Genomic DNA, 22,655 nt, shown 5'->3' with positions numbered 1-22,655 from the left:
GACTTAAAGCTGGCTCGAGATTCCATCCTTGATCAGTACGGAGCTTCATTGGAACACCGAATCTCGTTACCCACTTGTTGATGAATGCGTCCGCCACAGGTTCAGCCTCTTGATTAGGAATTGTGTATAACTTTTGGCCATTCGTTGAAATGGTCCTTGAATACCAAAACTGCGACTGAGCTTTCTAAATTTATTTCTCCACTCGTTGTACATTGGTTCAACTCCACTTCATGCATTACACTCTCGAATTTTGGACTTTCTTGCAAAGAGTCATCCGTTTCAGGTTTAATTTTATCCTGCCCTTCCATCTGTGAGGACACCAGTGCTGGTATACAAACTTCGTGCTCTCCCAACTGTGAGGACCCATGTACTGGTACACACGCTTCCTGCTCTTCTGACTGTGCGGACCCTTTTACTGGTTCACACGCTCCCTCCTCTTCCAATTGTGAAGACACCTGCGTTGACATATGTACGTTCAACTCTTGCGACTTTGAGGACCTTTGTGCTGGTATACACGCTTCCTGCTCTTCCGACTGCTCTTCTTTTATTGATAAATGAAGCCCGTGCGCATCCACCTGTGCTCACTTACAAACCCCAATCGTTTTAAACTATGCTTACATACGCTCCCCATGCGCTTTAAATTGTGTCGATATTTGCGTTGACACCTCTGTTGATATCAGCGTTGATATCTGGGACATTGCAGCCAAAATCATGTTCATTTGATGAGCGCGTCTCTTCCTTTTCTTTTATCTTTTTTGTATCTTTTTCTAACTTTAACTGAAAGACATATTCCTCAACATTAATGTTTTCCGCCTCCATGGCCTCTCGCAACTGTGTTTGTAATTAATTTGTCGCCAAACCCAGTTGCTCCAGCTTCTTTTTCAGTTGGGGAATCTTCTGATCGTTAAGCTTGACCATTTTCAAATAATTATCTCCTTGGGAATTTATTTTAAAATCCCACTTCTGACACCAATTGTAACGGATTTCTCGATAAATCGTCTACCTTGTAACTCAATCTTGAGTTCGATCACTGGACTGTTGTATCCCAATTTAATGGCTATACACTTATCTTTGTTTCTGATTCCAACAACTTAACACTTATTGCTCGTTATTCGAGCTAACAACTTTTGATTATGTCTCAATTGCTCTCAATACGACAACACTCTAACTAAAACTGTGTTTGCTGCACAGTCCGGCAGCCTTTATATAGTAAATCTTTAATAAAAGTTCGCTACTAGAACATTCTGGCAACTACGAATTCGCTGTCTAGTTGCTTCTGACAATTTATTGTCTGTTCGATTTTTTTCTATCAATCGTGTTCGTCACTATATGCATCCTACGAAATGTAACAGCTGATAAGATTTGTTCGATTTCAATTGAGAGATTTTTGTGACTGTCACCTACTGAGATGCCAAATCGTCTCAAGTCACAAAATTGTCTCTAGTTTAAAATCTCATATGTAGAGACTTGTGACTGCATCAAAGTGCTGAATTCCGATATATACATATATATATTTTTCCTTCAATTATTATTTCCCTTTACTACTTAGTAGTGTATATAGCAGTTGTGTATTATATTGTCGTTAGTGTAGTGGTTGCTGCATTTAAATTAAAACACTCAACATTTATTAAGATTAATAATTATGATATATATATCCGTTTAACACATGAAGAAACTATTTAAATATTTTTTGTGACTTTTTGACATATTAAAACAACTGATTTTTGAATATTCAATAGTTAAAAGCATCGTAAAGTATACCATGGTTAAAAGAGTGAAAAAATGTATAGGCTCTAAATTAATATATGTTTATTTTTATCATTTTCAATTGAAAATTAATACTACTAAGCATGGAATCACAAAAGATTTCATTAATACATTTCAATTTTGCTTTTTCTTTATATGTCATTGTCTTTTAATTCTAGTTAGAGATCTTTAACAGCGGTAACAAATTTCTCTTTTCACATATTTTTTTGTTAGGATATCCATCCTTGTCTTCAAATCCTTTTTAGCAATCGCGCTCACATTTCCAGTGAGAGATGAGTTGGGCATCTCTTTATCTCTAGCCTAAACCCAATTGGGATAGAAGGGAATTGAATTCGCAATTTTCAACCCCGTTGCGGAAAGGTAGTCGGTTATAGTTGCCGTTATAATTGTATTGGACATTGCTTAAATCTACATACTTATACAATGGTATTGGATAATGAAACAGGGAGGCAGACGAAATCGTGCTACTTATAAACGCAGATAACAACCCTGAATTTACATATATAGGAAGCGTGTGGAAAGCATGAACACGCTGGAAACATAAGCGATGGCAAGCGACAGGCAGCATCTGTCAAATATTAAGATACAAACGTTCTTATTTACACAGCAGCACAACTTCACTGTCGCTAAATTGAAACTATTTCTAGATCTGTCGACGGCGATGGGTAGCTGTAGTGATGTCACTATTATGTGAAATGTAAAATTATTCAAGGCTCTAATAAGCCTTACGATATTTTATCAGCAGAAGTATAAAATAACTCTGATATATAATTTTTACAACAATTTTAGTATTTGTATTAATTTAATAATTTAAATCTAATGAATCGATCTATTCACTTAATTTTGGCACGAAAATTTTCCTTTTGAACAGAATGCTTAAATTTCATTCAACGACAACAACGAAGGTGTGTACAACGGCTGTTTGGTTTGTCGCTGCCGTTTTCGTAACCTACAAGAAGCTGACTTCAAGACGACAAGAAAATTTAGCTATCGTGCACTCGTTTTTGAGTATAAAGCTTCAATGACAATAGATTTGACAGTTGGTAGCTATTAACTTGTAGGGATGGAGTTAATCAGTATTAGTAATTCTATATATAGTATAATAAATAATTATATTATTAATTAATTTTTTTTAAGAAATATTTATAGATTTTCTGATTTATATGTTACATATAAATTTATTTTCTTATGTAATTTTCCTTTTGTGTCCACGGCGGTTCATTTAAATTCGTTTTCATATCTGTATTCACTTTAATAAATGGTCAAAATTGTATCAAGATTATGAGTTGGATAAATTTCAACTGTCAGAACTTTCATTACGCCGCCGTTTGGCGCACAGACTACTGGGTTATATGTATGCGATAGTACAGCTAAAAATATTGCACATATAAGTATGCAATATGTTGTAGTAAATCGTTATTAATAGAAACTTATTTTCGAATTTCTTGATGATGCGTTACTTTGCTTTGTAGGCGACGATATGTATTGCCAATATAGGTTTCATGTAAAAATAAAACTAGAGCTGGTCAATCACGAAATAACTGTATAAGTGACAGTAATATTTGTCATAAAATTTCTGTGGACAACATTTGTCAAAGCCATTTCCATTAAGGTTAGTAGTATTTTTATGAGGGCATTTGTTATCATGAGATAAATATTTTCGAAATGGCTTCGAGTAGGTATGTTTGTGCCAAGAATGATAGAATACAAGTTTACGGCAAGAATTTACCGTTACTGATTTCGGCGTTACTTCTTTTTGTGACATAATTCTTTTGAGTTGAGAAGAGAAAGCACAGAACAGCATGTAAATTTTTAACAAATGCGTAAAAAACTCAACTTATTTGTTTTCGAGATATTTGCATTTAAAGTTGAAAATTTCACAAATTTCATTTTACAATTTCTCGATTTATGGTTATCTTTTCTTTAATATTATGCACTTATTATACACTAACTTTTCACTTCAATGTTTCTACATATATATTTTATATTAAATATTTAAGTAATTGCTTTAAATAAGCATTTAATTTTTACACAATTTTCGTAATATGAACAATAACAAATGGGTTCCATGTTGTCAGATAATAAGTGTTGCCATATCCAAACGGATGAAAGCAATCAAAATAAATAAAAAACCCAATCACCCTCTACAAAATATTATGAACTTAATTTTCCATTTTAATAAAAGCAAAAGGTTTCATGGCTTAAACGTATGTTTTATTGCATCTGCTAATTTCACAAATGGATCATGGTGCTGATTTACTATATTTTACGCCATATGTATTCATATATTAAATTTTCAAAATCTTCACTGTTATTATAATTATCCTTAATAAAAATTGAAGTTTATAGAGAGTGATATATTCTCTTTAACATTGCTTTTTTTTTGTTAAGATTTTTTATTTGCACTGGCGGCCTTCGGCCGCGCTTCAAAAAAATAACCCTGGTCGGTCCAACACCGGGGTGTTCATAATTTAATCGCGTCAAACTTCTTTCCGCCCTGGCGGCCTTCGGCCGCGCTTTAAAAATATAACCCTGGCCAGTCCAATACCATAATTTATCAATAGAAGGGAATGAACAAAATTATAGTTCATGTATTTGGGGTATAATCCTCTTTTATTGTTCATTTTAATTCGCTTTCAAAATATATATTTATATATATATATATATATAATAGACATGGCAACACTTATTATCTGACAACATGGAACCCATTTGTTATTGTTCATATTACGAAAATTGTGTAAAAATTAAATGCATATTTAAAGCAAATACTTAAATATTTAATATAAAATAAATATGTAGAAACATTGAAGTGAAAAGTTAGTGTATAAGAAGTGCATAATATAAAAGAAAAGATAACCATAAATCGAGAAATTGTAAAATGAAATTTGTGAAATTTTCAACTTAAAATGAAAATATCTCGAAAACAATAAGTTTCCGGCGGCAATAATTATATATATTCGTGATCTGGAGAATCTCCTCTATAAAACCATACCACTTCTAACCCTGAAATCGTGGGATGCTAAACTAAAGTCCACCCTAATTGCCAATTAAGTGAATGGTTAAAAGTAATTGTGATAGCGAATGTTGTATATATTTGAAATTATAAGTATAGAGTATATTGATTTTAAAAATTGAAGGTTACAGTGGCGAGTTTCAATAACTATTATGCGTTACTAATTGAGTGTTTTCTATTAACTCTCTTATATTCCAAAAAGGCAACACTGAAAATGTCTTCAACATGCAACTCTACTGAATATTGCGAGTTCATTCGCCGTCGTCGCTTTCTTTCCGCCATTACGCGATGAATTGTTTTCCATGAAGTAAAATGAGTGCGACGTGCTGTAATAACTTTTTCTAAATTTGCTGTAAAAAGTGAACGTCTTATAGCACGCGAAACTTCAAGTAATTTCTAAACATCAAATAAGAGCGTACGTTATGGAGTTATTTAAATTTTAGTGTAGAAATTTAGAAAAGCGAAGTAATATGTGAAAAGGCTAACGTAGTGGTTTCCGTGTCAAAGACAATATACGTCTAATGTTGATATGCGGGCGGTTTTTACACCGAAAGATTGCGTTAATAATGCAACAAGCTGGTGAATTCATTTTTAGTATAAAATATGTAAAAATTCATGATATTTAGTTGAAGCGTTCAAAGTTCCCAAATAATACAAAATATTAGCCAAATGCCGTGCGTGAAAGAGAAAACTAAACTAAGCCAACTAATGTTTGAATTAACAAGATTTCATATACGTGTACATAGTTTGATAGTAAATGTAACTTTTACTACAATTATAAAAAAATCAAATTTTTCAAATATAATTTATATCAGTTGGATATAAACTTTTTTGGCGATTTAATTAAAATAAATAATTTGTGTCAGTTTTATTTCAAATAATGGTATTTGTTCTATATCAATACTACAATATTTATTCAAAACTGTGTAGCCATATAAATTCCTAAAAATCCACATTCCTGCTCGCATAATATAGTTATTTTTTTTTTTTTTTGAATAAAAGTATACTCGTTTGTAAATAGTTATAGAAGTTACTGTCTGTTAACTAATAAAGTTGTCATACATAAATTTCTTGAGTTTAAAAATAAATATTGTAAACAATTTGCGAAATCTGCATTTTTAAACATTAAAATATATAATTATGTTCATTGTTTAAGCTTTACCAAAATTTTAAAATATAACGGGAAATAAGGATGAATTTTTAATAGTGCTTGTTCAATACTGCGAATGATAGCATGGATTTAGTTTTTGTGTTTTTATGTGCTCACTGAGGCTTTTCATTAGTTAATTATTATAATGCTTAAAATTAATAATTATTTATAATTTTGTTATGAAATTATTCACTGTTGAGTTTTGTTTAAATTTGATTTAGATTGGCTAAAAACATTCTCCGAAAGACACATTTAAAGAATGTGCTAACCGAGTATATGTAAGCCAAGTAAAAAATACAATTAAAAACTTTCTTTATGAAAATAAATCTACCTTTATGTTTATGTCGCATGGCAAATTGTACATAACACTTCCGATATATAAACACAATAAATAAAAAATAGCGATTTGAAGTCTATATACCCGATATAACCAGTCGACTTGTGCATGTGTGGTTCTTTGTTTTGCTCAGTAGTGGAGTGTATTATTGTTTCTAGGTTGACATTTTTAATTTACTTTTTACCGATCCAAACATGGCCAGGTCTTGACCTTATAATATCCGGGTCAAGTCATGTAACGTAGAACCGGCTGTTATGAAATTGTTATCATGTAGGTATGACATTGTTGTCATGATGGTATCCGGCCATTTTAAGTCAAAAGAATGTCTTTATATTGTAAAACAAGATATGGAAAATGTTTTGACATTTGTTCTCTAAATTCATTTATTAATTATTTAATTTCAACTACTGATAGACGGATAAACACATATATTCTTAATATGGGGATAATAATAAAATATTTAAATTTAATCGAAGAACTGACAAATTTTGTATGCGATAATGGACATTATATCATATCCATAAAGTACTTTAATAATATTAAAAAGTAGTATAAGTGGAATTACATATGCACATATTCTTCGTACATAGTCTTAATATGTGGTTATCTGCGAACTATTTAAAATTTTATCGAAGGACTCCCATGTTTTGTAAGAACTTTTTCCGTATCAGAAGTTTTTCGTTAAATTTAATTTAGTTGGACATTATACCATATCCATAAATTGTCTATGTGAATTTTAAGTTTGGTTCTGTTCAAATTTCTATTTACAGTTTTTGGAACTAATTACAATCTATTGAATCGAAAAAATAGCGAATAGCCTATTAAGCGTCCATGTTCCGCAGTTATCGTTGTTTTTTTAGTTCCGATTATTTTCATTAATAAATTTATTTTTGTTACGTTCATTATAAATGAACACCAAGCACATACATGATCTAACCATTCGTTTATGTCAAGCGCTCGATCAAAATTATGATGTAAGTATTATAAACAAAACTGTTATGTACAGATGCATTAAAAGATGATTTATTTATATAGGTGGTTAACATGGATGCAGTCATGTCGGTTATATCAACCTTGGAGGGAACAACGATTACAAAAGAGCAATTGGAGACCACCAGATTGGCAAAATTTATTAACCATTTAAGACGTCGTACCAAGGATGAGCATTTAGCACGCCGTGCCAAGTCTTTACTTAAGAAATGGCGTGAAATGGTGGGAATACAGCAACAACAGCAGCAAGTTATTGATTCCACATCAATTACCTCATCTGCAACTGTGCCGTCTGTATCTGGCCATAACTCTATTACGTACCAACAAAAAAAGCTTCGATCGCAGTCTGTTTCTCCAGCTTCCTCCTCAATGCACATCGATGCGACACAACACCAATCAAATTCTAATATTACTCCAGTCGTTGTTGTACCTTCTGCACCTTCTGTCATTGCAGAACACGTACCGCGGGTAACGAATGTAATATCGGGTTCTTATAATAGCAATAAAAGACTAGCAAATATCGAAAACCAAAATGAAAGTACCATCTATGTTAAAAAACAGCCAACAAGTTTTGAGAATGTTCTCGTTGGTTTTGGCGTTACGGATAGAAGTAATGTAGATATATCAAGTAATAATTCAACGTTTCGTAATAAATTAAATAAATCTGTTCAACAAAATGTAGTTCCGCCGGATACAGAAACATTTATTATTGATCAATCATCAAATTCAAATTCTGGAATGAGTTTGATGCTTCCACTGAGCAGTCGTCCTGCAAATCTCGCGCCCATTATAATTGATATACAGGATTCAAATTCTGGTTCAAATTTAGTTACTCCCATATCCACCAATATTCCTATTACCACTAAAATACTAATACCTGGACCAGCCAAAGCAGAATCGGTTAGTTTAGATAGCAAACTCAGTACAGCGAATTCGACATCCCAATCACCATTAAAACAAAAAAAGGAAAGAAAAGAAAAAAAACGTAAAGAAAAAGGTGAATACGATATTCAAGCAGAAATCGATGCCGTCGGCGATTCAAAAGCTGACACTGTTATATTAGATGATACATCATCAAATCAACAGCATCATCGTAAGTGTGGTGAAAACGACGAGAAATATTCATCTTTTGCTAATGAAGAAAAGTCTCGTTTGACATATCCAGGTAAAACTGACATTTCTTCATTTGATCAAAAAACCAAAACTTATTCATATTTTCTTTAGAAATTCTTTCGCTACTGGATAATAGTTCAATGAGCTCTATGTTCCCTCCTGAAAATTCAGCACATCCTATTGATGAACAAAATAAAGTAAATTGTTCTGCTAGTAATAGTAGCCGTACATCCTTTAACTTGTCAACATCTGACTTAACATTTGCTGGTAAATTCCAGCCAAGTGGCGCATTGCTTCCAACAACATCCAGTACCGACGCTGTTTTATATAATACTTTTCGTCGGACTGTCTCACCAAAAATTACACATACAAACCATTTTTCTTTACACTCTGGCCCCATGACGACACAATTTACACCATTTCGCGATATTGGTTTCAATTCAAATGATAGCAACTCCTATAGTCAAGCTTCACAAACGGATCTCGTCGATGTGGTTAGTAATGATAAAATGATGCATGCTCAACGGAGGCAGGATAATTTGAATTTACAGAATAGAGCTGTTCCAGCCATACATATGCGAACCCCACAAATAGTGGCAGGACCAAATGTCCCTCTACCGAAATTGCAAATGTCAAACACTTCGGATGTAACCTCAAATGCTGCTCTTTCGCCAGAGAAGAAAATACCAAGAAAGCGTGGACGTAAAAAAGGCTCTAAAGGGGTTGATTCTATTATTGCAAAAGAAACTAGTCTCTCATCTCAAATGCTGATATCATCACTGGGTATGGGTAATAAAAAGGTTAAAACTACGAAAGAACTCTATACTGAAATGCAAAATCGAAAGTTGGGCATAATGACTTCTTCGCCTTCACCGTCTTCAACTGGGTGGCAAATGTCACAGCAGCAACAGCAAGCATCACGTCCAACATCATCTTGTTCAGGCATGTATAAATATATAGTTAGATAATTGCTAATTGCAACGTATACCTGAATATAGTCCTGGCATTAAATCAGTGGTCGGCACAGTTATGCAATCTGTCTTCACACATACACTTACGCCCAACGGTTAGTCGTTGTGGAGATCAAGGATGACATAATACGAAACTGTTTGATTCGACAGAGAACTGTCAACTTCTTTTATGATATTTGCCAATGATGTCATTAATTAGATTAGATTGGGCATTTTAACAATAATTTGGGAATTTTGCATTTCGATATTATTTCTAGGTGCTCGTTTCCTGAATAGACCTGAATCACACATATACAACCCTAAATACGTGTATTGATATTGTAAATAAATACTGCTTAGGTACGTAGATAAATAAGGGTGACTACAGAGTGGACGATCAATGCAGAGCCGAGCGCAAAACTGACTTCGATCAGCGCTGATTGATTTGGGTACCGCAGAGTAGATGCGAGACTCAGCGCTGAATTCCGCAAGTATTTTGCTGTTATATAGTTCTACTGTTTCCTGTTCGTAACAGTTTCTTTTCACTGCAAAGGATTTAGTTCGAATATCATATTATTTAAAACAAGAAATGTAGTTAATTTAAGTATGTTTTATGAGAAAAAGAAAGAAAATAAGACGTAAAAAACGGCATTTGATACATCCCGTTAGAATAAGAAGTTGGCCTTGAAAATATTAGTAGCGGATATTTGATAAATTCTGATGGATAGGGGAATTCCCGTCATATTCCTTGAAAGTATTAATAGCGGGTATTCTAAATATTGTTCTTCTACGTTCATGGTAATTCCTTGTAAGCAAAATATGAGACCACCGGACCAACATACAAATGAACTATGCAACACTCGAGTTTGAAAAGTTACTCGCACAGTTTTGCAGATGCTTTCTCGCATTCGTCAGCTTTGCGCACGTCTCGGCTTTCAGCGTCCAATTTGCAGGCACCCTAACTAAAAATTTTCAAAATTCATATATAATATTGTCCTCAACGCCAGCAAGGCTGCATATGGCTCTGGCTAGAGGCAAGACAGACACAGTACTAGCAATTAAAATATCGGATGGGACACCTATACGTTCAGCGTAGAGGAAAGAGCCACGGCTCTTCCACTTGCGCATATCCCGGAGACATTTCGAGAAGACCAGATTCGACCTATGGTCGAACGAAAGCCATCTCGCTTAGATTAGATAGTCCCAAAACAGCTCTTCACTGCAGACTCCATCAAGTGGGCTTTGGCCTCTTTCGAAAAATATAAGTCCTCGGGTGCGGATGGCATGCTTCCAGCATTTTTGCAACCGGGGGACCAGGTCCCATCGCCCCTCCTTGTTCGGCTGATGAGGGATAGCCTAGCGCTGCCATATATCCCAGAACCATGGCGCACTGCAAAGGTGCCCTTCATACCCAAGGTAGGAAGCAAAGATTATTCATTGGCGAAATCCTTCAGGCCAATTAGTCTAACCTCCTTCCTACCTAAGACTATGGAAAAGATCATTGACTACAAAATACAATCGAAGGTGCTTACAGAGTATGTAGATCATCTAATACTGCTCTGTATCAGTTAACCTCAGAGATCCGAAGTTTGTTAGATGGGGCGAGGTGACGTTATGCGCGTTCCTCGACATCGAAGGTGCTTTTGATAATATGTCTCACGAAAGTGTGTCAAGAGCACTGGAGAAAAGGAGTGTGGCAGCACCAGTACGCAGATGGATCGAAGCCGTACTGCGCACTAACGTAGCTGAAACTTCAGTAGGAGATACCAAAATCCGGACGCCATTGATATTGTACAAAGGGGATTGGGGCTGGCAAAGGGGTGGTGTAGTGGGGTTGGCTTAAACATTAACCCCCCTAAAACTAAAATCATACCGTTTACCAGACGAAGGTCCCAGAAATCTATCCCTTGGCGGCAGGGAGCTGGAGATGTCTAGCACGATCAAGTCGGTTCCCACAACAGCCGGTTCTACGTTACCGGAATTGACCCGGATTTTATTCGGCCAAGGGCTGTCTATCCCTGTTTGAAACTGTAAGTGTTAGTTTAAGTTTGTCGTCATTATAGCAACACCTAGCAGCAGGGTTGCTCCGTATCCTCTTGACCCGTGCTGGCATCGAGTCCAACCCCGGCCCCGAGGAATTCTTTTGCTGCATATGCGCTAAAAGGCTCCATCCAAACTCCACCTCGGTTAGGTGCAATACATGCAATAGATGGAGCCATTTTAAGACCTGCTCAGGCCCTATAACCCATAGGGAGTGGACCACGAGCTACGTGGCCCCATGCTACCAACGCAATACTGCGACACCAGGCTCAACGGCTGTGCAATCTGAACCATGTTCGCGCACTGCGCCGCCAGTCCAGTCGAGTGGCCAAGAAAGGACCTTAACGGCCCTAAGGAGCTCTAGGCTGCATGACTCCTACTCTGACCAACCCCCCTAGCCTTCATACTGCACAACACCAAGCAATATCGTTTAATCGATGGTGACATCGACCGCAGGGACACTACCCTTGAATGTAGAGTATAGCTGTTTGGTCTGGCGTTGTTGAGCTCGAGATATTTAATATATACATCCCCCCAGTTACATGTTGCCCAACAGGATACCACCCGAACATAGGTGCGCTGCTTCGTGGTGAAAACCGTTTTGTGCTAGGTGTCTAACGCGCACCACGATATTTGGCACTCCTGCCTGTCAAACGATCGTAGGGGATGGATTTGACGGAACAGATTGACGATTCGACATTCTGCACAATGAATGACGAGGCCCCCACCAGAATTATGGGCACCTGTAATAGCTCGCCCGATATTATCATCGCAAGCGGTGGTCTGATAAATAGCATAACCAGGCGACCTATGCCAACTCTCGCATCAGACCATCTGCCCATAATTATCTCGATCGAGAAACCTCCCGACTTTATTTCTATGGACAACCGCTCCTTCATTAACTTTAACAAAGCTAACTGGGTCGGCTTCACAGAATTTACTGAGAGCACCTTCAACGCACTACCCATTCCTACGGACGTCATCGTTAGCGAGCGTCAATTCCGCAAGGTGATCGTTGCTGCTACTGCTCGCTTCATACCGGTTGGACGAATCGCAGAACTCCGCAATAATTTCCCAGCCGAAGCAGCTGTATTAGCAAACGAGCGTGATACCTTACGCCATGCTAATTCCTGTGATCCCCGAATAAGGGATCTCAGTTTGGAGATTTGGCAAATGGTAAATCAACATAAGCGGACAAAATGGATAGAGCACCTGAAGTCCTGCAATCTCTCCACCGGTGTAAGTAAGCTTTGGACTACTGTCAAGACTTTGTCTAATTCGAAGAGACATGACGACCGGGTTGAATTTCAATTCGATGGCCATGCCTCCTGTGAAGTCACTTCAGGCCTTGCTACTCCCGACATTAACTCACCACATGAGTCTAGCAGACCATCAGCATGGCTTCCGTAAAGTGCACAGCACCACCACAACACTTAGCGTCGTAAACGCCATGTTCATGGCCTAAACATAAAGCCACCCTGCAAGTGGACGATCCTCCAAGCGTTGGACTTGTCAAAAGCTTTTGACACAGTCAACCACTCAATGACCTACTTGAGGACATAGAACAATCCACGCTCCCTCCAGGGCTGAAGCGGTGTACTATGAACTACCTGAGCGGTCGGCACTCATCCGTATTATCAGGCAATGGAATCGATGGCATGTGCTCGAAAGTAAACAGCTATCTCTCTGACCTTTTTCGCTTCTTCTCTGCAAGGGGTCTGACACTCTCCCCCACTAAATCCACAGCGACCATCTTCACAAATTGGACGAAGGAGTACAGACTGGACCTGAACATTTTAGTCGATGCCACAAAAATTCCGACAGTTAATAACCTTAAAATTTTAGGAAAAGACAAACGAAAACGCAACATACAAGGCGATCGGCCGGCCGGCCCTAAACTATGCATCACCAATACGGTCGCCTGGATGTTGTGAAACGCAGACGAAGAAGCTTCAGACTTGTCAGAACACTGCACTCCGGATTATCACGGGATGCCTCTTCGTGTCCCCAATAGAACACCTGCACAGTGAGGCCCTTATGCTTCCGGTTAAGGAACATAACGAGCTGCTCTCCAAGCAGTTTCTGCTGGGGTGTTTTCGTAGAAGAAGCTGGATCGCTCTCCAGCCTCCACAAGAATGGTAGGACCAGAGCCTTTCGTCGCGGTTGGTCCGCACACCATTAAGGAGCTACTCCGTAGTGAGGAAAGAGCAGCCAGGGAGAGACATTGGCAACAACTCCAAGGCATCCACCATGCCAGGTTGTTAATGAGGGGTAACGACCTCAGAAGGTTTAAAAATGTAATCAATCTTCTAAGGAACAAGTTCCGGCTACTTTCGGTTCTACACTGGCCATTGCAGGTCCATGAAGCATCTTTACAACATTGGATTGGCCTCTTGTGCAAACTGCCGGTCCTGCGACATGGAGCCAGAAACCCCAGAACACCTGCAAGTAGACTGCAGAATTAAGGCCCTTGGATCCATGTTTCCTAATAGGGGTCACATCACCTCACGAGCACCTAGCAGTATATTGCACTCCATCGATGTGCTGGGGCTAGGTGAGTCGCTGTGACTTAAGGAAAGGCATAATAGACCATAGGTCGCGGTGCATATTTCAATCTATTTATATATCTATGTACCCGCAGAACGTCCAACCACGGCACGAAAAGACTTGAAAATGTGCACAGTTATTCTTTTATTCCTGCAGAAGGTCCTAACGGAAGCCTTTTGTTTTTTTTGCAAAATCACCGTCGATTTTGCAATCTATAATACATAGCCTGAAAAGTCCCGCGTCTAACAAAGAAAACACGTTTTTGTGTTTTGTTAAAAATTGGCTTTATTCATATTCAATATAATCTCCATCAAGAGCAACACAATCACTCCAGCGCCGGTCTAACATTGTTATACCACTTTTGTAAAACGATTTGTCTTTTGCATGAAAATAGGCTTTCAATCTTCATTAAAGCAAAATTTCTTACCGGCGAGTTTTTTATTTTATAGAATAATAGAAGATTTAATAAGGATTTCAATAGGACGGACAGACTGTCATCCGGATTTGAACTCCCCCGTAATCCTGATCGTTTGTATACATAACTCCATACCTTTCTCGATTGGTTTTGGGTGATACAAATAACCGTTAGGTGTACAATACTTATACTATGTAGCAACATGTTGAGAGTATAAAAAGGAGCGTAGCAGGGCACACCGGGTACAGCTAATAACATTTTATAATAATATTCAAATAAAACAACTATATCAAAGAATACAACTCATTATAAAATATCCCGATTTTATTAGGCACGTTTTACATACAAATATTTAACATTTATAACAAAAAATAAAAAATTCCAGGAAATTCAAAAATAACTTTGCTGTTTTTAAATTTCGTTTCACACTGATTTTAGCATACTTTTGATATCAGCTGATCAAATTTTCGTATCTCCATCGGTAACAACATAATTCGGGAACGCGTTTGAGAGAAAAATTAGGAAATATAATATTAAAGAGTCTTGCATCCTTCAATCCTTGAAAAAATGTCGCTTGTGTTACTAATCCAAATTTGCCCTGCGCGAAATGACATGTTATATATAATTAACGAAATGGCGGCCTTAGAAAAATGTTCTAGATTTTCAGGAAAAAACCAAGTTAATTGGTCAATAACTCGATCAGGCACTAGTTTTTCTTGTTTTAAAAAAGCTATATAAATTTGATTGAAATCTACCGAGCTGCAGTGGTCACCAGTTCTAAAATTATAGTTTTGAGAAAAACGCATGTAACTGATATTTTGCTGCTCTCAATTTTTTCAGAGCGCCCGATCAACCTTTGCTAATTATCGAATAACTTGAAAAGTATTTGTCGGATTTACTTCAAATTTTATAAGAGCAATATATTATATAGTAAGAAAATGCATAAACTACTGCACTACACCTAACCTTTTAAAGTGTTTCCCCACAACTCACGTTTTCAAAGTCAGACCTTCATAATATTAAAATTACTTCATCAATCCTTTTGCTATTCGGGACACTAAACAGAGTAGCAAATTTTTTCGCAAAACATTGCGTTTTTCCCAAAAAAATTTAAATATGGAAAATCCTTACCTGCGTTACTTGAGCAAAACTATTTTCTAACGAATGATCCTGTTTTTTTGATTTCGCTGATGATCCAAGTTATGAGGAGCACTGGAATTCTACTTTTTTCCGAGACACGTCCGAATAATCGCTGCCATTGCCGTGTTTTTTAATACTCCCTTGTGAAAATTGTATGCAACAGTGGTATACTTTAATGTACCATTGAATTGATAAAAAGATGTTAACTGTGTCGTCACAACAAATTCACAAAACATGCTTGTTTTTGAACAAATTAATTGTTAGTATATATACATTTATTTATATTGTAGAACCTTCCTTACAATCACCGCATACTTTTGATGCCTGTTCCACCAATGCCACTATGTCTACAATGGCTACACGTTCTACACCAGAAAATTTCTTGACTAATGCACATGCAGGTAAGTTCAAGAAGAAATGTTTCTATTTCATCATATAATATTTCAAATAAAAATTATTTGTATTTTTTTAAGGTGAATGTGAAACTACCAGCGATACAGGTACTTCAGAACCCTCTCGTGATAGCTCTGCAGTCCCTAAGCACCTAAAGCGCTCACTATCTATCGACAGTAATAGTAATATTCAACAACTGCCTGAAACGAAAATTAATACAAATCGTCTGGTTGAAAGCAACATAAATAGTGATTCCGGAAACCAAATTGCTGTAATTGAAAAACAGTTAATTGAGATCTTAAAGAAATTGCCGACTGTACCACTTACGAATGCCATTGAATTAAAGTGCACTGCAGAGTTAGTACCATGTACATGTAAAGTAATTGAAATATCAACTAATAATGACTCAGGCGAGTCCGTTAGGGTAAACGAAGGAGAGCCCACAAAGGAAAATGAACAGAAACCGAGCTATCATGAAAGCATTCTAACCAAAGAGATGGACACATTTTCTATTAAGCTCGAAACTAATAGAAATACTTTTAATTCTGATAAAAGCGCTTTGAAGCAGATGTCACCGAATTCTCCATTGCCGCCAACTGTTCCTAAACCGAAACCGAAGAAATCAATATTTGATCTTGATTTTGATGAAGATGAGGATCCACTGCCTAAAATAATAGCGGAGGCCGCTGCTGCTGGTTTGAAAAAAGAACAGGAAAGTATTGCAGAAGCCGAACCAGAACCAAAAATTATTGAAACAACTGTTAGCGAGTTCCAACAGTCCCAATTACTCGATTTTAAAGTGCCCATTGAACACACTTTAACTCAATTGATTGAGGAGATACCTATCCTTCCTACGTATGAAGTTGAAGAGGATCCACAGTGTGTGGCAAAGCTGCGCTTTGACTTACAAACCCAAAAAATTACAAAATTTCACATTGATGCCTTACATAATTGCTTCATACCGAATGTCAATGGTAATTGGGATGATTCTAATTATACCATTGCACAGAACATGGCACTGAATCATGTTACCACAGAAGTCGACGTCGAACATGGATATGTAGTAACAGATGGTAGCAATGTTGTACCAAAGTACGGTTCTCTTGCAACGGAACGCATACCTAAAGATTTAAGTCATATAAATTTTTTTGAAATCTCCATGCCTAAAAAGGCAGCAGCGACTCCTCAAATGTTCACCATACCATTTTTAGGTGTAGCTCGTTCAGTGTTATTAAATAAATTTAAATTAAAGTCGCACAAACGTAAAACATGCCACAAAGCAGATGGCACTGCATTAAATAAACGTGCGTCTCGTAGTGATAGCAGTGCAGTGGAACAGTTTGAGGCGAATAAAAGAATTGAAGAGTACAAGACTGATGAAAACAGAATTTGTGTCAGTGTCATGACAGAAAATAATCAAACGGCATCAGGAAATTGTAATGTAATAGATGACTCTGAGTTACCCGAATCTAAAGGTTTAGCATATGTTTGCGACCAATTAAATGATACAGTGCTTAGTTTAACAAAAAGTTCCGACGTAGCGGCTGGTGCTATTGTAAGTAAAAATAACAATAATAATGTGATGCTTAAAGACATAACTATTGATGTAGCCGGTCACGGCTCTGACCTATTTCTGACACATTCAAATGAGTTAAACGAGAGTGATCGGAATGGACAAAATCTACTTGCTATTGCTGAGCATTTAGATTATAGCTCAAACATAGCTACAAAAACGCCGTCGAATGTATCCAACACAGTCATAGAACCAAAAAAAAATCCTAAAGAACTCCGGGGATATAATGAGACTGGCTCCCCAGTTGTTACAATTACTGATTCTAGTTCCAAATTAGACAGCAGCTTATTCCATAATACAATAGTGCCCATGGACACTGCAGTAAATGCAACCTTTTCAGTAAACTATGATGAAAATGCATATAGTCGACGCAGCAGCAGCTGTAGTTACTCAAGTTTGAAACAAAGCCAACAGTCGATTAAGTGCAAATTGAGACGTAAGTTTCAGGATCAAAAGATTTTGGACGTAAATGCCGCAAGGAAAAGTAAACGCAGAAAAGGCATTGGGCGACCTGTAGTTGACAATGTACATGGTGGCAGTGCTGAACAGGATAATAAACAACCAAGAATCAAACGGATAAAAATAGCAATAAATGGTAAAGTGGCAACTCAAATGCAATTTTCAGGTGGGAGCAGTGATGAAGACAACGTGGAACCACCTACAGACGGTAACGGTGATGGGAAAGAAAAAACTCCCATTGAGAATCGAAAAAAATGTGCATGCATTTTGACATACAATCAGTGTAACTTGACAAGTGGCCATGACGAGTTTTGTACAAATTCGGGTGAAAACAACTTTAATGATGAACAAGAACTGGAGTATGATTATTATGGAGACCCAGATGTTGATGGTGATGTAGAGTTCGATGAATATGAAGACATTGATGATTATAATGGTGATTTCCACGAAGTTGTCACACGTGATATATCGGCGTCTTCAACTGGCAATAACCATATAGTACTAACCATTAAAAAAACACCTAGTAAAACCAATTCTCCCATAAATTCTCTTTCTGCCATATCTCCGATTATCGCAAGTAGTAATACGTACGGTTCTCAAGCATCAGCTGTAACAATATCACCCATTGTATCCAATACATCTTTTGTACAAACTAATAATAATAGAGATATAGACATGAATTCGCTTATTGTAAAAAAGCTAGATGTTTGCGAAGGTATAAATAATCTGTTAACATCAGAAGTTTTAGAAACAACCAGTCTATCGTCTATTGAAGAAATTCGTCCACAATTTCTATCCGATGTTCAGGTAGGCACACATTCAACTATTCCAAAGTCGAACTTACAACAATGCGGTGTTACTAAGAGCTCTCCAAAAAAGGTTTTAAGGTTTGATGACCCAGAAAATTGCGTAACTGCACCAATAACTAAGAGTATAAATATAAAAAAGCAGAGACAACGCAGAAGACGTAAAATTAAAAAAAGTACAAAGGAGCCCTTAGAATATTTGCGAGATGTAAAATTTCACCGTGAGCTATTTTTCTCACATGAGGTTATTGTAACTAATGCTGCAGGAGTTAAGCAAAGCATTTTAAATTTTAGCAGCTGTAGCTCAAGTTGTGCCAATGATAGCGACTACGATCATTGTAATGACTTAGCAGACGACATAAGTGTTGTTTCCAATGTAAAGTCTAGCGGCATTGCTCATTCAAAAATTGACATTCAATTAGGAGCACTTAAAATGGAATCATACGAACAAAAAATGGCTGAGGCACATCAGCGAAAACGTGGTTTGTCGGCATCACCTTGTTCGCTTTATTCCAGTTGCTCCACATGTGATTTTTCAACAGAAAATGGAGTTATAACTGAAGCCTGTAGTTTGAATAGCTCCGATAATGTCTCGGGTGATGTCCCGGATCTCAAAAATAGTAGTGGTATTAAGGAAGGCGATATTGACGAAGATATAATTATAGATAAAGAAAACGGTGCAGACAACGGGAAATCTATGCTGACTGTAAATACTTTTATCTCGAAGACGAAAAGTATTTCAACGCTAGATGATGGTACTGGTAGTAACATAGAACATAATGTCAACGAAGAATTGCCTTTAGAAAACAATGGACTATTGTACTCTTTTAACAATATTTATTACATAAAAGATAAGTTGGAGGCTCAGACCAATCATGGCACTATAAGCAATGGTATTCTCGTAGATGGGATAGGAAAAGGTTATATACTTTGCGATATTGAGAACGCTGGCCCTGCTATTGTTGATGCAGCAAAACAACAGGAGCAAATGCTCCCAAATAAAAATTGTGATGATTATAATAACATTTATAATAAAAACAGTAAAAACATTAATTTAATTAGATACTATATTAATGATCCTAGTTTAAAACCTCAAATTAATCGTAGTAAACAAACTCGTAATCATAATGAATTTGAAAATCGACAAGAGCAAAATTACATAAACATTTATGGCGATTCCAATGTTAATGCTGTTGCAGCTGTTAATATTAATATGAAACAACAATTCGTTGACGATAATAATAAAGTTGTCAGCAATGTTGGTTGTGCACCAAATATTGAACAAGAAGCTGATAATATTGATAAAAATTTTAATAATAGTGGCACAAGCTGCGAAAAAAATGTAATATACTCATCCGTGCAATCCCGGGGCACACAAATATTATTACCACACAAAGAAAACCGTACAGGTTTGCGCGCTGTCGACGAGGATGTAGATGATGAAGATGGCAATAATTGTGCGCAGATTCAGCAATTCAAAGAGTGGCATCAAGTGCTACAATTGCGTTCCTACAATGATGAATTGCTTACTGTACTCCCGTACGTAGTCCTTGATTGATTTCAAAGGATTTTCACTCTTACTTCACTGAAGCAGTCATATACTGCATTTTTATGTATATGTTTTACGGCCTGCGTTTGTTAAATAGAAATAATAGATATTATAATATAATAAACTATGATAAAATAACTTTAATTTAAAAAATAATATTTGTAATGAATATAAAATAATTAGATTTGCACTTGTATGCAAAAAATAATACAGTTGCATTTTGTTTACGGGGCTTCTGCCGGGTTGTGCTACAGTTCTAGTGTGGTTAATGTTTGGTTTTCGCAAAATTTTATATTCTCTTGCTGTTTATTGTAACACTACAACCTTCTTCAATAGAGCTGGCAGATCGGCGGATTTTCCCAGATTTGCCGGATTTTTCGAGCCTGTAACAGGGCGGGCGGATTCATACCCGGATTTCGAAGTATCATGTCGTAAGAGCTATTCTCTTTATTTATATAATACGAATTCGGAACAAAAAGCATATCGGTTTCTCTTTTCAACAAGCGAAGATAGAAACTAGAGAAAACGTTAACTTCAGCTGAACAGAAGCTCTAATATCCTTTACAGGGGCATTTCTTATAGCATAAAAGGGTATAAAACGATCTTTCTCATGATATTGATCGATCTGAACAACATTGTAGTGTTGCCTTGGACAATAATCCATATCAAATAAAAAAGTTCCATACAAGGCTTGATTTTAAGCGATCACTTTGTATGACAACTATATGTTACGAGCATAGTGGTCCGATATCAGCGGTTCCGGGTAATGAGCAGTTTCTTGGAAAAAAACGTGTGCAAATTTGTTTACATTTTATGGCATCGATGATCACTCTGTTTACAGTTTATGAGGTCGATGACCCTTTCGTTTACCTTTAGTTGAGTCAACAATCTTTGTTTACATTTATGTTAATGACTCTTTCGTTTACATCTTATGACCCCTTTATGGTTCTGTTTACATTTTATGGGTCAACAACCTATGTTTACATTGTGTAACGACTAACTTTACTACAAACATATGTTTATTAAATTTTATTAGCTAACGATTATAATGACACTCACACGACCTCAAGTAGATAAGTTATAATTTTATCTACTTGAGGGTATCTTCTCGATTGAACTCTCTTGATAATTGAAGAGATTTTTACCCGTTGGAACCGCTGGGAAATTTTCGCGAATCTCGATGTAAAAAAAGAGGGGTGGGCTTTAGTTTAGCATCCCACGATTTCAGGGTTAAGAAGGGTATGGTTGGATAGAGGAGATTCTCCAGATCACGAATATATATAATTATTGCCGCCGGAAACTTATAGTTTTCGAGATATTTGCGTTTTAAGTTGAAAATTTCACAAATTTCATTTTACAACTTCTCGATTTTTGGTTATCTTTTCTTTTATATTATGCACTTATTATACACTAACTTTTCACTTCAATGTTTCTACATATTTATTTTATATTAAACTAGGCGCCCTCCGCTGCGCTCGCTCCCCTACGTCCGCCCCCCGCCGAGCGCGAGCTAGCTCGCTCTTATGTTAGTTGATTCTAGACAGCAGCAGAAAACTTTTATATATAATAGAGAGATATTTAAGTATTTGCTTTAAATAAGCATTTAATTTTTACACAATTTTCGTAATGTGAACAATAACAAATGGGTTCCATGTTGTCAGATAATAAGTGTTGCCATATCTATTATATATATATATATGAAAGCGAATTAAAATGAACAATAAAAGAGGATTATACCCCAAATACATGAACTATAATTTTGTTCATTCCCTTCTATTGATAAATTATGGTATTGGACTGGCCAGGGTTATTTTTTTAAAGCGCCAGTGCAAAAAGAAGTTTGACGCGATTGAATTATGAACACCCCGGTGTTGGACCGACCAAGGTTATTTTTTTGAAGCGCGGCCGAAGGCCGCCAGTGCACAAAGAAGTTTGAGGCGATTGAATTATGAACACCCCGGTGTTGGACCAACCAAGGTTATTTTTTTGAAGCGCGGCCTAAGGCCGCCAGTGCAAATAAAAAATCTTAACAAAAAAAGCAATGTTAAAGAGAATATATCACTTTCTATAAACTTCAATTTTTATTAAGGATAATTATAATAATAGTGAAGATTTTGAAAATTTGATATATGAATACATATGGCGTAAAAATATAGTAAATCAGCATCATGATCCATTTATGAAATTATCAGATGCAATAAAACATACGTTTAAGCCATAAAACCTTTTTCTTTTATTAAAATGGAAAATTAAGTTCATAATATTTTGTAGAGGTTTTTATTTTGATTGCTTTCATCCGTTTGGATATGGCAACACTTATTATCTGACAACATGGAACCCATTTGTTATTGTTCATATTACGAAAATTGTGTAAAAATTAAATGCTTATTTAAAGCAAATACTTAAATAT

General features: G+C 36.4%; 1 protein-coding gene and 1 long non-coding RNA gene across 6 annotated transcripts; one reads left to right on the top strand and one right to left on the bottom strand.

Annotated features, from left to right (window-relative positions):
- Positions 1-4,987: 4,987 nt before the first annotated feature.
- MED26 (mediator complex subunit 26) lies at positions 4,988-20,453 on the top strand. Of its 5 annotated transcripts, none has more exons than XM_014244204.3 (7): positions 4,988-5,198; positions 7,041-7,244; positions 7,306-8,425; positions 8,485-8,867; positions 8,925-9,315; positions 15,756-15,866; positions 15,939-20,453. In XM_014244204.3, the coding sequence occupies exons 2-7, from the start codon at positions 7,179-7,181 to the stop codon at positions 20,252-20,254; spliced, it is 6,387 nt and encodes a 2,128-aa protein (XP_014099679.2). In that variant the 5' UTR covers positions 4,988-5,198; positions 7,041-7,178; the 3' UTR covers positions 20,255-20,453. The 5 variants fall into 5 exon arrangements, with proteins under 5 accessions (XP_014099679.2, XP_014099678.2, XP_014099677.2 ...); XM_014244205.3 differs by having other exon boundaries at positions 4,989-5,198; positions 7,306-7,870; positions 7,943-8,425; positions 8,485-9,315; XM_014244203.3 differs by having other exon boundaries at positions 4,988-5,172; positions 8,485-9,315.
- On the bottom strand, positions 14,183-21,853 carry LOC138858155 (uncharacterized). The gene is made up of 3 exons (XR_011397377.1): positions 21,661-21,853; positions 15,457-20,325; positions 14,183-14,923 (listed from the first exon to the last, which is right to left on the bottom strand). It is a non-coding gene; the product is annotated as an uncharacterized lncRNA (long non-coding RNA).
- Between the last annotated feature and the right edge of the window lie 802 nt (positions 21,854-22,655).

This window comes from Bactrocera oleae, chromosome X (genome assembly GCF_042242935.1).
Source record: "Bactrocera oleae isolate idBacOlea1 chromosome X, idBacOlea1, whole genome shotgun sequence".
Taxonomy (NCBI): Eukaryota; Metazoa; Arthropoda; class Insecta; order Diptera; family Tephritidae; genus Bactrocera; species Bactrocera oleae.
The sequence above is the reverse complement of the archived record's forward strand: the minus strand, read 5'-3'. Positions and strand labels throughout refer to the sequence as shown.